The sequence below is a fragment of the Melanotaenia boesemani genome, chromosome 12 (assembly GCF_017639745.1).
Source record: "Melanotaenia boesemani isolate fMelBoe1 chromosome 12, fMelBoe1.pri, whole genome shotgun sequence".
In the NCBI taxonomy this organism is placed as follows: domain Eukaryota; kingdom Metazoa; phylum Chordata; class Actinopteri; order Atheriniformes; family Melanotaeniidae; genus Melanotaenia; species Melanotaenia boesemani.
In genome coordinates this window covers 9,068,713-9,084,671 of record NC_055693.1, presented here as the reverse complement: position 1 = coordinate 9,084,671, position 15,959 = coordinate 9,068,713, and the positions used below count along the sequence as shown (strand labels likewise).

The 15,959-nt window shown below is 40.3% G+C and overlaps 1 protein-coding gene across 3 annotated transcripts in view; it reads left to right on the top strand.

Moving 5' to 3' along the window:
- Positions 1 to 15,959, top strand: part of si:dkey-91i10.2 (uncharacterized protein LOC555224 homolog) — a 62,207-nt gene that overhangs the window by 39,646 nt on the left and 6,602 nt on the right. For all 3 annotated transcript variants that reach the window (XM_042001867.1, XM_042001866.1, XM_042001868.1), the window contains 4 exons: positions 2,715 to 2,859; positions 7,685 to 9,381; positions 14,163 to 14,364; positions 15,682 to 15,892. In XM_042001867.1, the coding sequence (XP_041857801.1) occupies positions 7,745 to 9,381; positions 14,163 to 14,364; positions 15,682 to 15,892 (2,050 nt within the window). In that variant the 5' untranslated portion in view covers positions 2,715 to 2,859; positions 7,685 to 7,744. The remainder of the gene's footprint in view (positions 1 to 2,714; positions 2,860 to 7,684; positions 9,382 to 14,162; positions 14,365 to 15,681; positions 15,893 to 15,959) is intronic.

The window sequence follows — 15,959 nt, the reverse complement described above, 5'->3', positions numbered from 1 at the left end:
CTACAGTCTTTGTGACATAATCACAGCTATATATTGTTTGATAAGACCAGGTGTAATTAGACCATAACTGTAGACAGTATGGATTAGGTTACTTGTTTGTTGTTTTTCCTAGCTGGACTGCTTTTCATCAGCTACATAAACTCGTTTTTTATTTTTTCATTTTGTGAATGCAGGAAGTATTTCATGACAGCAACAAGAATAAATCAACACATAAACAGAAATGAGTTGACAGCACTTTTAGTAAATACGAGTATTTGTGTGTTTGAAGACAGTTGAGGCTGAGAGATTGCCAGGTGGGTTTTTGCACACAAACATAGATGCAGAGCAAACCAGACAGGCGGACATGTAAGGCGGCATGTCTGCAGGGAACAGTGAAGGTGTCAAAAACCATGGAGCACATTATTATCGCCTTTTCTACAACTGCCCAGGATGTGAAAGACATCCAGTCTACATCACACATTCAGAGATCAGTAATGAGACAGGCTGTGCAGTCTGCTCAAAAACACTTCTGCATAGTTTAGGAGGTTCAAAAGCAAGAGAGGATGAATGAAACGGGCCAGAACGACAAGGCTCAGTGATTTATATTCTCGCTGGATAAAAAGAGAATTAAATAAATAAATAAATAAATAAATGGGTCACTTCAGTCAGTGGCGATAACCAGTTTCTCATTCCCTCCCTGCAAAGCCTTTCAGTTTCGCTGGGATTGTCAGAGCGAGGTTATTCTCTGAGCTTGAAGAGAGAGGAGAGGACGAGTGTCTCCCACAATGCAACGCTTAAAATCAAGAACTGACTTTTTTTTTTTTTTGTTTAAATCAACAGAGTTGGTGAGAAATAAAATGTGACAGAAGTGAGTTGGATCCTGTGTGTTGGGGAGGATTCGAAGTCTGCTTGGGAAAAAAGGGAGGATTTATTGGAGACCCTGTCAATCATCCAGCACTCCTGGGATGGAGTAGAGGGGAGTTGGAAGGTTCATTTCTAAGTGACAGCTACTTGTTTAAGCTTTTGGAAGATGCTGGCGCAGCGCTCTCCATCCCTGGATCCCACAGGGGGGAAAGGGAGTGTCATAAATCATGTGATCTCAACTTTGAATGACAGTATTTGGTTGTTTTTCGGTTGGCTAAAGAATGTGGAAGAGTTGGATGTTGAGTTTAGTAGAAGAGCCAGTTTGAAAAAAGGTGGGATGAGGTTTTTTTTTTTTTTAATTGTTTTTGTTTGTTTATTTATTTATTCATTTATTTGTGTGTGAACTGATTAATCCCACTGTGGAGTCCTGTTTCTGAGTTTGAGTTGTGTTTTCCATAGGAGTTGGTGCTGCAGTTCATGGTTCAGTGTCTTTTGTTTCTGGACTGCTGTCCCAGATTGCATTCATGTGTGCTGTGCAGTTATGTCTGGAATCTATGTCATTTACCTCATTGCTTTTATTCATTTTTATAGTTTGGAAAAATGTCTTCATCTTGAAATGCATTTTGAAATGCTGACATCAGTAATCCAGTGTTTTGTTGTGTTGTATTTTTGTTTGTTTTTTTGTTGTTGTTGTTTTTTGTTTTTTTTTTTGTAAGGAAAATCATTTTGACCTTAATACAGCAACCCTTTGTTGAATTCTGCTTCTAAACAGATTTATAAATTTTAGATACAAAGACCAGAAGATTCCTGGGTCAATAGCGAGTTCGGTGGTTCCAGCTTAGATGATCAAATGCAATTTTATATGTTAACAATCAGTACAATCAAATATGGTTCTGGTCTTGCCAGGGTCTTAAAATTCACAGAAAAGAAGGAAAATACTTTAACCCAGAAACTTTAAAGTCTCATGGCATGACTGTATTAAGTCTCCTTCAGCTTGGTTACATTTACTAGATAATGGGGATATATATGGAAATAATCTTTGCAACCTTGCCTTAAACTAATCAAGCAATAGATGTTGATATAACATGAGTTTGGTCATAAGAGAGATAGTGACAAAAAGTTCTAAAACATAAAAAATTCCTGTATTTAAGACATTCCCTTTCCGAAAAGAACTGTCTTTTGTTCATTTTTTTAAAATGTAAAGTTCTTTTCAAATATTTGAATGTGTTTTAGAAATTTGTTATCAAAATGCAAAGGCATGTTCTAAATGTCATTTTGTTTTTTAATTTGTTAATGTGTTTTTTTAAATATTAATGTGTTTTTCACTTCTCAGTCACCGTAACAAACATTAAAAAACAAGAAAACACAACATTTATATTGCTCATGACTTTATTGACACAATGTAATTTCTAGACCCTTACCCTGACCCTAAAATCAAGTTTTAATTTCAAAAATCACTATTCACAACTTACAGAAAGTTCACATAAGTTGGTATGTATTCAGATCTTTGTCCCCATCATGCAATAAAAACAAGAACACATACACAGATGCTGCAACAGAGCTCTTGCTGTGATGGGTGTAATCCAGTATCATCCTCTCCTGACAGAAACACTAATTATGTAATTGACTCAACATCTAATTCAATCGGAAAGAGGAGGACATGGTTTGTTTTACAGTATCAGGATACATCTGCTATTTAAGCCTGAAGGCTGTTGTTCAGTGTGCCTTTCTCCTTGTCCATCTGTGTTAAAAGCAGCAGCCCTTGGCAGCTTAATCATCTCCACTTCGATAGTTTGGTATTATACATAGAAATGGCAGCTCATTGATTGATGCACTTTTTTTCCCCTCTCTTTCTCTCTTGTTTCTTGTAGCTCAGAGCCACATCTGTCTGGCTTTGTGGAAGCTCCAGACCGATTGGGGTACTGAGGGAAGACTGAGAAAAGGAAGTTGGGCACTCTGGGATCTGAGTCAATGAGCTGTTGGACAATACAAGAACAGAGACTTGATTAAAATGGGGTAAGTTTAGAAGATCAGACGGTGCGTTGCCAACAGCTACAGGAACTACGGTCTAGAAACGTGATCCCTGCAACATGATGCTCACTGTTAGGTTACCTGTGCCCAGACAATGAGGATGGCAGAAATGCTGATAGCTAAATACAGAATATGACTCACATACTGGATAACACACTGATCTGTCTTCTCATTCGCAGAAATACTCATTATCTGATCGCACAGTAGTGCAACAGACCCTAAAGGAAAATTGTAGATACAATCCTGACTTTTTTCTAAAATTGTTTTATTCTTCTTTCTTTTAAAAACAAAACAACACCTACTATTATGAGTGCAAAATAAAAGATGCACAATGCAATGCACAGGAACATTTGACTCCAGGCGTTCTTCATCATTGCTCTCTGGAAATAAAAGAATAACTTAGATATATTCATTGTGACTGAATCTACAAATTTTAAAATATGGATTTACACTTTGAATCGACACTGTATAATGGCCCTTTTCCACAAGTCAATACTATTTCCCGAGGTCTTAATAAAACATCTGTCATGCTTTGATTGATACACTGCAGGGTCACCGTGCAACAGCTCTCTTCTCAGCCATGAGAACAGAGTGGGCCTCTTGACCCCATCCCAACCCTTTTATGCAGGGTTTGGCTTATTTGATATAGGATCTGCAGTAGAAATATTTTTAATAACTCCTGAAACATATCATTACAGTATGTACCTTTTAATGTACCTAGACTATAGAGCTCATCCTAATACACACAGCATAAACAGTTTACACTACCCCGCACCAACCTGACAGTGTGTGACCAAAAATACTTGTCAGTTTTTATTTTCAGATGCTTTTCTTGTATACATTTCGGCCTGGAATGGTTAGTACTGATTCCCCTTGTGTCATTATTAGGGTTAAACATGATTTCTCAACTAACTGGAATTACTCGATTATGACAATGCTTGATGAAAATGATTTGCTTTGATGCCCCGTTTAATCAACATAAATATGCTCTACACAGTGCATGGACAATGTTACATCCAGATAATGGGCTTATGTGCTGCACCATGTTTGCAGTAAGCCTGAATTGATGGCAAGATGGGAGAACTTGGAGAAAAAGACGAAGTGCAAAGTTTTGAAAAAACAAAAATAAAACATACTGACTAATGTGTTGATTGTTAAATCAAATTAGCTCTACCGCAGTAGCACAACATTGATGATACAGCAGGTTTACACATTCAGCACAATCACTCTATTAAATTTTCTTTATCTTCTTCTGCCCATCAGAGTAGCTCCAGCGTGTAAGCTGTCATTTTACATGAAAATGCAACCAAAATCAAAGCACAGACAATGCTCAAGTTATAACATTGTACTTGTAAAGTTAGTGTCTGCTGGTAAAGACGTGAGTAGATGTTAGCTGCTGACACTGCGTCACACTAAACAGAAAGCAAATTATGGACTCTGTGGCACGATTAATATTATAATACTAGTAAATAATTATATTTTATTTTATCAATAATATTGTTTCATTTCAGTATTTCAAATGCAAATACTTGATTCACTGATGGAATAATTGATAAAATACACAATTACCTAAATAGTTGTGCTAGTCACAAATAATGGCTTGAACTGGGTGACTGAGGAATTGCAACACTCCAGATGGGAAAGCAAAAATAAATGCAACCACCAGCTGGCGAGTAATGGAAGTAACTTCTCCTTCATATATCGGTTCATTAAAAGTTTAGGCTTAAGTCCATTCCTCTGTATTTCAAGTTTTTAGAGGCTAGAGAGTGTTGATGATATTTCACAGATGTTTGCAAAGAAATTTGAAAAATGTTGAAAGGACAAGTTTTTCTGTTGCAGATATAAATTGATCTGCAATTAATAAAAAAATGTAAACTTAGAAATTCCAACTTTGCCCTGTAAAAAAAGTTAAAAGAAAATGCCAACAAGAAGTCTGGATATGAAACTAAAAAGTACTGGTAGTATTTAGTGCCTGTTTCAAGTTATGTAAACTGTATAACTGCAGCATACAAGTATTATCTTCTCATATGAGGTACAGTGAATTTGACATAATTTAAAGTTTAGTTGAGTGGAGATAAAGATTAAGAAATTGTTGCAGCTACTGGCCTAAAATTACTCTGCAAATCTGAACAGCTCATTGAATGTTTCCTAATCTATGCTGCACCCAGACAAAGTGACAGGGTTGTGTTTTGTCTGAGTTTTTGAGCTGGTCACTTCAAATAAGTAAATATATGCTCTCAAGCAATGAAAACAGATTTTTCCTTCAGAATGTGTCAGTTTTAGGAGAAGTTTGAAAATACTGGTGTAGAATTAGGATCTTCTAAAGAGCAGAACCCCTTCACAAGTATAAGCAAACAACTGGCTGACATTTGGAAATGCAGTGCTGTCAAAATGTCATAGTATATTGTACCATAAATATTTTCCTCCACTGGACAACACATGGTTCAAACTAAGAAAAACAAAACCAAATCTTGTTCTGAATAATAAGGTCCTCTTGACAATGAATTAAATCATGAAGGATTTATTTATTTGTTATTTCCATGTTGTCCTTTTTATCCATTTTGTCTTGATGTCTGGAGAAATCAGCCCCTGTGTACGCTGGGACGTGGTGGCTGATTTATTGCCCTGCTGCTGGAGATGAATAATTCCTGAGAGAGCTTCAGTGACAGAGGGAGCAGAGAGAGCAGAAAGCATTTATACTGGCTTTAATTCAACTAGAGAAAGGCAGAGAGACAGATAAGATACAACATGCTGAGCAACATGCTGCCTGTTACTATGCAGACGCAAAGCTAATTCCTCAAATCTGGGTATTTTCTGTTTTCTGAACTATGCATGCACATTTTAACAAAGATCCATAGGCATATACATAAGGAGATAAAAAAATATGGAGATGAAAGATCTTGTTTGTAAAGGCAACAAGAACAAATGTGTCACAGTCACTGATGGCTCCCAGCTATTTGTGAAGTGCAGACAAGATCTTTATCAGCATTTATGAGAGCCCCCAAAAAATCCTACGGCGGGACTCAAGCGGACACAGCACATTAAGGCTTCATGGTGGACAAGCCTAATATTATAGTGTTGTATTAATAATCATGAGATTAAACAGATGAGTAGTCATGCAATTTTACTGGCTATTAGTTGAAAACAGCATTTCTTAATTTTCCATAACAAAAGGTTATTGTTGTAATACCTATAAATATTTAGTTTAGTTTAGTTTAGTTTATTTGTTCTGCACATATCACTTAGGATATATATTAAAACAGTGTTTAAGTATTTTTACAGCATCTGTTGCATTAGAGCATGCAAATAGATACTTGTTCTTTGAGTATATACTAATTTAAGTAATCCAGTTGTAAATTATAGTTTTCTTAAACTAAGTGGACATATACTGTTTTTATACGTATTTAAATAAATCAGAAGTAAAATTTGCATTTGACTGGAGTTTTAAATTTTTTATTAATAAATTTATTTTTAGTGTTAGATTAATCCATGCATTATTTTTACGCAGCACCTATGTGGGATTAAGCCAAATGAACTACACTGTGTTTCACACTGATGTCACCCAAACAGCAGAATTAGGATCAAGTATATCAGACATTTAGACACACAAAATACAAAATATTTGTTCATAAAAATAACTCAGGGGATTTTTTTTTTTGTGTGTTTTCATCTGTTTATTTAATCTTGCAAAATATAAAATCTCAGCTCAGTCATATTTAAGTCAAAAATCTACAGATCAACATATTCATGCCCTTGGCTTTTGTTTATTAATATGTGTCATTTAATTAGTAGCCCACAAATGAAATTTAAGGGAAACCGCCCACTGATTAATTCTCAGCATCATTGCCTTCCAACCATGTAGGGAATGGCAATTCATCCCTTACTGCAAAGCTGCAGAGGCGCGTGGCAGATTGTTCGTGCTTTGGCATTAGGGATCATTTGAGTTTACAGATGATTTGAGTTTTGTTGTTCACACAATGCTTCAGGGATGAGCTCAGGGATGAGAATCCCTGTTTTGTAATCATAGTCATAATCACAGCCATAACCCTGCTCTTCTGATTTATATAGACAGAACATGAGGTATGGATGTTGGCTGTATGGGTTAAAGAGTCATCATGAGATTTGTACTCATTACAGAAAGAGACAGGACCTCAGTACACCCAGTACCATCTTGCCTTCTCTCTCTGCTCCTGCCTAATCTGCAACTACTGTCTGATTAGTCAGAGGCAAAGAGCAAAGCCGGCCGCCAGCAGACAGCTGAGCAGTTATCTTCATTACTTCAGCTTACAGCTTTCTTTTAACGTCACATTCATTTCCTCTTACTCTGTCTTATCTATGTCTCCTTTACCAGCTCACTCCCATTTTTCCACTGTCCTGCACTGTCTCTATTTGTATCTGTCTTTCAATCTCAGGTTTTAATAGCCTGACAAGCAGGGCAATAATCCTTCTATTATTTTTCTTGCCATAGAGAAAGAAAAAGCCTGCAGGGGTAGACAGGACACCGTTTATATAAATGGACGTGATTATTCTGGTGAAAGAACTACATTTCAGTGTCTGTGTCCAGAGCTGTGGACTTTTCTGTCCTCTCTGTGGCTCTTGAACTCTAGCAGATCTGTATCACGTGGACAAAGCCAGTGCATAGAAACTGAACTGAGCAGACATGGGTGATGAGGCTTCAAAACAGGTCATTAAGGAGTCTAATAAGACATGGCAGCATCAAAATTGCATGCATTTATGGTTACAATTTTGCTGGTAATAATTTGTTTAGGTTTTCTAAAACATCTGTCCTCATCTGTCTTTGCTCCTGCAGGCTGCAAATTTTACTCCCTGCTGACTGTGTGTCTGAGGACCTCTCACTCTACCCAAAGCCATGCCAGACGTGAAGCCTCCCCCATCATGTGACTACTCTTCAGCTTCCTCTGCTGCACTCTCTGCCGGCTCTCCTGCTGGCTGCAACTCCCCCTTCGACCTTGTCATAGACATGGAGCCCTGCATTGCTAACCTCCCTCTGTCGCCGGACCCCTTGTCTTCCTTCCCGCGACACAGACTCAGCGTCCCTCATTATCCGGGCATCCCGGGACCTCCCTACCCGCTCATGGCCAGGTGCAACAGCAGCACACTACTCACCAACTTAGGGCTGAGGTATTGTTCCAGCAGGCAGGGCCCTCTTGGAACAGAGCCAGGACAGGGGCTGGCCCCAGGCTCCTTCATCCACACTGGAAATAACAGCAGCAGGCCTTACAGGAGTATGGAGAACTTGAACTGGAACTCTATGACAGATTCTGGCTTGTGCACATTCAGTGATGCTCCTTGCAGGAGCGTAGATAGTGAGTTTATTTTACGGTATACTTCCTCTAGCCACTGGTATGATGGACCTCCAGATGGATCTGTACTGGGGGCCCATGGGCTAGTACCCAATCCAGAAAGCTTGGCATTTTACCCTCGTCATGGGCCGCCCAGGAAAGACCTGCCGCTCTTCCCTCAGTTGTTGTTTCCAGGTGGTGTTGACGAATGGGATGCAAGGAAGGGCCTAAGGGAGAAACTCCGCCTCCACATTGCAAAGTCATCTGTTGAGCCTGTCAGGCCCCTTCCATTGCGGCCTCAGATGGCCCCAAATGTCACACCTGCTGAACAGGAAGCTGTACATCTAAGGAGTTCAACAAGTATTGGCTCCAGACCGCTGTGCACAATGCGCACATCACCAGAAGAGATCAAGCAAGAGGTCTTGAGGCGTTTACAACTCCGGCGGCAGAACAGTAGCCCCAACTTGGCTGTCCACAACTCTCCATCCAGCCCAAAAGCAGTTAAGACATCCTACACAACAGACAACATTGCAGGAAACAGGAGTGGAACAGATTCTGCATGTGAGCGTCGGAGACCTCCAGTGGGACGTATACATATCCCTACGTTTGAGGAGTTCAAGAGGATGAGGCAGAGGGAAGGGATGCTGAGCTCTGATTCCACAGCAGGCTCTGTAGTATCTGTAAAACATGACCTGCCACAGGATAACAGAAGTTCAGACAGCAAAATAATCACTTCTGATCAGTCTGACTCTCAGTTGGGTTCTAGTGGAGAAAAGAGAGAGAATCCTGAAGAGGTGGCGAGTGATAAAGGCCTGCAGACCATCACCTCCTCAGACCAACTTGCTTTCATCACCGTAACCAATAACTACACCACAGCAACCACTTTGTCCTCCAGTTCTGTCACCAGCACATACTCTCCAATCCGCACAGGCCCGTCTCCACGTTCACCCCTGCAGCCTCAGGTCAGCTCAACCCAGGACAAAGCCACTGTTGTAGGAGGTGATGGAAGTGGCAGGCGTCGGAGGAGCAGTCTGGAACCAGCTGGGTCGGTTCCCCTCCCACCCGGCAAAAAGAACTGGGAACATCCCTCCAGCTGCTGCCCGGCACTCCTTTTGGAAGGGACAGACCTGTCCAGCTACGGAGCCAAGATCTATAAGATGAAGGATGGGCTCATTGGATCTGCACTGGACCTTATCAAAAAGAGGTTAGTTGGGAAGAGGTATGGGAACACTTAATGTCACAACTATTCAGATGCATTAGGTTAGTAAATCTAAAGATAGCTGTTAGCTTAAAATAAAGTACTTATTTATTTTATTTAAAAACTTATTTGAACAATTGTGCTTATAAACTTTAGTTATTGTACATGTTCATTGTTTGACTTTTCAAATAAGATATGAATGTAAGCATCACCTCAGAGCTTCTTATTTACAGACAGTGAAGTATAGGTTTGTTGTGTGACATCTTAATTAGGACGATAGACCTTAACTAATACATGTCATTTCCCACACACAAGAACAATCAATACACATAATTATAGGTAAAATTTGCAATATACTGTATATGAGCATGTATTAGATATTTGTCTATCACTGTAAAAGCTAGATTATAATTTTAAGCATATATACTGCATATATACTGTGTATATATATATATATATATATATATATATATTTTTTTTTTTTTTACTGATATAGATCTTGTAGTTCCTAAGTGTCAACAAAACACATGATACAAATTGCTGACATTCACCATGCTGATAACCACTTTTTAAGCTTTTGTATTGGTTCTAACACAATAAGTCATTAAATGTAAGTGAACATGCAGATTGGAGCTAATGAGTTAAGTTGTATTTTATACATTAAACCTAATATTGAGTACCATCATTTATTTAGAGCCATGTTTGTTTCCACATGGTCAACAGATGTTTTACATTCATGCCTATTCTTTGTGTAAAGTTTGTATTGTAGCATTATTTAATATCTGTTTTTAAGTCTACTTGTCCTTTTGGTGAGCTCATAGTACTCTTGATCTGAGCTGTGTATCTGTTACTGCAGCAGAAGTGTGTATGTGTTAATCACTGAAGTGTGCGCATGCTTCCATGTTTGTTTTGCAGTACCACAACATTCATCCATCTGTTTAGGCCCTTGCATGCTGTTGTGATATCGATTTTTCTCAGTTATTGTGATAACAGCTGTCGGAGCTAACAGAGTTGGCTCTTGCAGACTAGACTGTGGGCGGGAGGCTGGCGTGAGGCCTGACAGACTGGAGGACTAGCACTGTCCCTGCAGACTTACTATTTCGCCTCTCTCTGTCTGTGTCAGCTGTTGGCTGAATAAATGCAAGCTTCACTCCTCTCAGATTTGTTCTGCTCAAGGACGAACAAGACATGGATGTGATGCACTGTTGTGCCTTTTAGGCCTCCGTGAAATGTAAATGTTAAACCCTGAACACAAAGGAACGGCTTGGTTTGGCCAGTTCAAGAATCTAAACTCCCCCTCCCCTACCGGCTGGAGGCTTTGATAGATGGCAGATAGCCTGTATCTCTACTCGGTTGTCAGGACTCTCCGCTGACTGGCGCTTCTTTGTCTGCACTGCTATACGGAATGATAGACGTCTGTGTGAAGGCAGCAAAAAACTAACTGCTTCTGGAGATCCTGTATATACAAAATATGTGAGGGTTGCAATCTAGGGCTGCAGGTAAAGGTTACTTTTACAATCAATCTATAAAGTCAATCAAACAGTGAAAAAATAGTAAACGTGATAAGTTGTGATGTTATGATTTGCCACCAATCAGTACTATGATAAGACAAGAAATCTACTGGCTTGCAGCTCGATGGGGCTGGTTGTTAGCATGCTGACATTTTGATCAGTTGTAAACAAAAACAGTGGCTGAGGCTCAGTAGAGTTTCTTTTGTTGGTATTTCATCATAATAGAAAGTACTGACCATATAATGACCTGATTATATTCCTGAAAGAAAAAAAGAGGGGCTTAAGAAAGCAGGGAAATATCTGCAGAAAAACCTTAAATGTCACCATGGGGTGGCCCATAGAGGACCATGACTAAACATGCTGAATTTACTGACCACATATCTAAAAGTTATTAAATATGTTATTGTTCTCAATCTGCTAAGCAGTCAATATATCACCCACTGACATCCAGCAGCCCACTGTTTATCCCAAGTGGATTAATCTTTTATGTTCAGAAATAACCACACTGCAGCACTCGTCTCTTGAGATTTTAATTCAACCCGAGGCTTTGTGAATGTTTTAATACTTAAGTATTTATTAATTAAACATGACAGCATTCTGTGTGATCTCTGCACCCTGAGGAGTTTGTCTTCCACCAAAAAGTTTCTTTGTTTAAGCATATCATGCAGCATTATTTTGCATCCTGAGGGTATTTCTCCTCTTGCTGCAGTGCTACAGTAATATGCTCATTATTATACCCTGGAGGGATCTTAAAAATCTAAAATGGAGGGAAACACCAAAGCACTTTCACTGAGATAATTGTACACTGCAGTAACGATGCAGCAGGTGTGTGTCTATGTGTATATGCTTTTCATTTATTTATCTCTATTAGATGCAGCCGCTCAAAGAGAAATATATTGAATTCATTTAAGTGATGCATGTATCAGTAAAAATGACAGCCAGGCTAATTTGATTGTCACATCTTACTGTGTTGAGCCGTGATCTATCACATCCAGCAGGTTCCTGATGAATCAAGCTACAGGTTATTGCTCCCCATGCATCATCCAGGGTGTGACAGTTAATACGGTTTGTGAGATAGATGCCTTTTTTAATGACAGTTTGTCCAAAAAAAAAAAAAAAAAAATAGGAAGTTTTAGAATTGCAGCTTCAAAATGTGTTAATCATATTGACCTTTTCCCACATGGGGTTGATGTGGGCATTTATCCTTTTTTTTTTTTTCTTTGCTGTATTGGCTGTATTGGATTTTATGTAGTTACATACAAAATGTGATGAAAGTGACACAGCTGTCACACCCAAAACAGAGAAAAGTGTATAGAAAGAAGAAGATGAACTCAGAAAAGGCACATTTATGTAAGAAGTAGAATAATGAACCCAAAGGGATATATGAAGGTACAAAGTGACAATGTGAACAGTTTATAAGAGGTAAGTCATTGTTCTATTGAGTCATGGGTTGCAGTTGCTTCATGGATTGGAACTGGTTAAAAACAGTTGAGCTGTGGAAAGTAATCAATTAAAAAAAGCTGCATAAGTGTATGGTCGCCATGGTAACAGATGCAGAGAATACCTAGGTAATATACCATGAGTGGGACACAAAACATGAAGGGGATGAGGGAAGAGGAGATTACATGCAGCATTGCATTTAATCTCAGGAGTCAATATCACCTCTCATCTCAGATGCATCTGTAGCCTCTGCTGAATAAAAACCATGTGACCAACCATCCCCCCACTCTTGTTACTTATACCACCTTAGGATGAAAGTCAATATTTCAGAAATTTACAGCTTGTCTCTCTTTCTCAGAGACAGACATAATCCAAACTCCATTATGGGTTTTGACCCCTGAGTCTGCTAAAGTTGCTGAGCTAAGAAACACAAACACCTTTATTTTAATGAAAAACTAAATCTTTCTGAATTAGCTCATTTCAATCTTGTACTCGATCTTTTTTTTTATCCTACAGTGATATTTAACACCCGTTCCTTCAGGGCTGCAACCTCACTACTGTTTGAAAGACAAGGTCAATAAACTCGTGGGGAGTTTTTGTTAATTTTTTTTTTGTTTGTTTTTGTTAAGATGTGTGCATTATTTTGAAAGCTCCAGATATTAATATTTAATAAACACACACTTTAAATAGCTTAGCTAAATGTAAAAAAGACATCTTTATTGAGAAACGTTGAAGGAAAAGATTAGCTTTTAGCTAGTATTACCACCCTCTTTTGAATTAATGAGACATTTATGAGACAGCAGACTTTTCTTTCAGCAAGCAAACTCTGAAAAACTCATAAACAATGCATGACACTCAAAGTTAGCAAGGAGTTGGTAAAGATAATGAAACTTGTGAAAACTTAAGAAGCTCTTTTTTCCTAAGAGTTAAGTTAAATAATAAGTAATCTACTGCATCATGTTGTAGCCACAGTGGAGAAAAAATGGGGGTGGAGAAGTGTGACGTGAATTGCATCAGGAGTCCCCAACCACCTCTAAGACAGACATGTCACAGTTTACGCACGATGCTTTCTTTATTCCTTGGGAATCCTCAGTTTCGTTGATTTCTTGTTAAGTGGCTGTTTCATATCTGCTCTTACAGATACATGTGTGAGTCCCTGCAGGCATGTACTTGTGCTCACTGACACATGAATACTAGTAGAGTGCAATTTCAGTGCAGCTGGAATTTTTTGGGATGTATCAGAGCATATGCTGCACGGATGGATGTCCAGGCACCAGACAAAGGAATGAAGGAAAGGTGTGGTGTGTGGGTCTGTGTGTGGCTGCATGCAGGAATTGCCCTTGTGGTCCAGGGGTTCAGGTGTTAATGTCCATTGATGTGTCTAATTGCAGTTCCCCTGAGGATGAAATGAGGGGTGGAGGCAGGAAGAGAGAAGAGGCATTGATTTAGGTGTTTGGGCTGAGATGGGAGATGTTGGAAGACAAGGAGGGAGGGTGTTGGGAAGAGGAGGCACAGCAGGAAGCAGAGGAGCATGTGAGCTGGAGAGGGGAAGGATGAGGAGAAATGAATGACAGGGATGCTGTTCACTGATGAGAGCTCTGTCTGAATAATAATTCAACTATCACGATGTTTTCTGTTTTTTTTTTCCTTCCTCCTTTCAACCCCCTCTTCCTTCATTATTTCCACTGTCACTCCTTTCTGCCCCCCCCCCCCCCCCTCATTCTTTCCTTCCCCTTCCTTGCCTTCTCTTCTACCCCCTGTCTTTTCCATGTGTTCCCTCCCATTTCCCATCCATCTCTCTAACCCTCTACCTCCGTCTCCTCCTTTCCCTACCAGCTGCAGTGCAGAGATCTCAGCTGAGGCCCCCGTCAGGCTGTCAGGTGACCGGGACGGAGGCTGTGACATCACCACCTCCTCCACCGACTGTCAGCCCTCCGCCGTTGCCATGGCAACGTCGGCAACGGCCTGCAGAGCCGAGGCTGGCAACGAGGCGCCTGCAGGAGAAGGAGGAGGAGGATCAGAGGAAGCAGGAGAATGCGTAAGGATTCTTTTTCTGCCTTTTGATGTTTTTGGTGTCGTTTGTGCGTTTCTCAAATCTCCGCTTGTGACTGTTGCTTCGTGGCGGTCGGAAACGTATAAATCCGTTGGTATTCAAGGATGACTGGGACAAGCAAGGGGACTGCGACACATACATCCACATCATTCACACATCCTTATGCAGAGGTATTTGTTGAGACAAGAACGAGCATGCTGCGCTATGTCTTCCAGCAATAGCTTCGATATCTGAGGATGCAAAAAAAAGAGGATTAAGTCCACTCCTCTGGCAGTGGGTGCAGTTGGTAACTCATTCCTGCTCTATGCATGGCTCCTCTCTGCTGGTTGGCTGCAGCTTGACACCAGGCTCAGTTGCAGCTAGTATCTGGCTCCTCTGTGCATCTGCAGAACAGAAGACTCGGACTGACGCGGAGTCACAGCTTGTTTCCATGCTGCATGGCTGGAGGTACTGTAGAGCACAGATGTGGAGGTGTTTTCCTCATGCCTTTCTTAATTTTTGCCACTGAATTTGAAGTGCAGTCTGCCTCTGATCATTCAGTAGAATTTTAATTATTCTTCTTCATTTTGCCTGATTGCTGCAAGCTGTGTGCAATGTTATCTGATACAAAGCAATGAAAACCTCCCTGTCTCTTTCTGTCGTGTGCAGCTGTTCATTGTCAGACCTGACAACATTAAGGGAGGCAGTTGCTGATGTAAAGCCAATATCATCAATCTCACATAAATAGTTGGATGCTGGCGGTGCCTCTGCGGTGAGGAGCTACATGTTAAAGCGATGAACGATGTTGAACTTTCCACCTCAGGTCAACTCTCAGGGGCTTGATAAACCCACATGAGGGGGTGTTTGTCTGTGCAAAATGCTGCAGTGTTGGTGGAATTCCTTACCTCACTTCCAGAAGAAACAACCAAAGAGATGCTTTGAGTTGTCAATGGAAGCTGTTTTTATCTTCAAGGCTGTGTGATTTCAAGAGAAGATTTTTAGATGTGAAGCCTTGCTGTGCTTACAGTCTGTAACAAGACTTGGCAAAGGATTAATGCTGCATCTGAGTGTGAAATTTAGATTCCTGTCAGGTCTACATGCTGGGATCAGAGAGAGATAACTTGCATCTGTTATGTAATGATGTCATTGCAGTGAAAATGGTGACACTGCACATGAAAACCCTTCTCACAGAGAAAAATATGTACAAGCTGTGATTTCATAACATCCTTTTCATCTTTTCTCTATATAGAGTTTTACCCTGCTTCACCTGTTGCTATAGCCATGTGACTGTTTGATTAACATGCATGTCTTTCCAACTGACAGCACACCAGCCTGGGCTGCAGGCGCTCCAGCTCGGACGCAGCCTATGAGCCAGCTAAGACGGTGAGGGCGCAGCGTGAGTGCCGCCTCCGGCCCCACTACAGTGACCCCATGCCAGCGGACGCCTCCAAGCGCAAGCAGCTGGAAATGAAGATCGCTGCCGCTGCCCGACTGCACAGCCACCGTCGAGACCGTGATCGAGACAGAGACAGTGGTAAGTTCATGACACAAAACTGAAGGAACAGCAGCTGTCGTCCACACTCTTTCTAAAGAGGGATTTT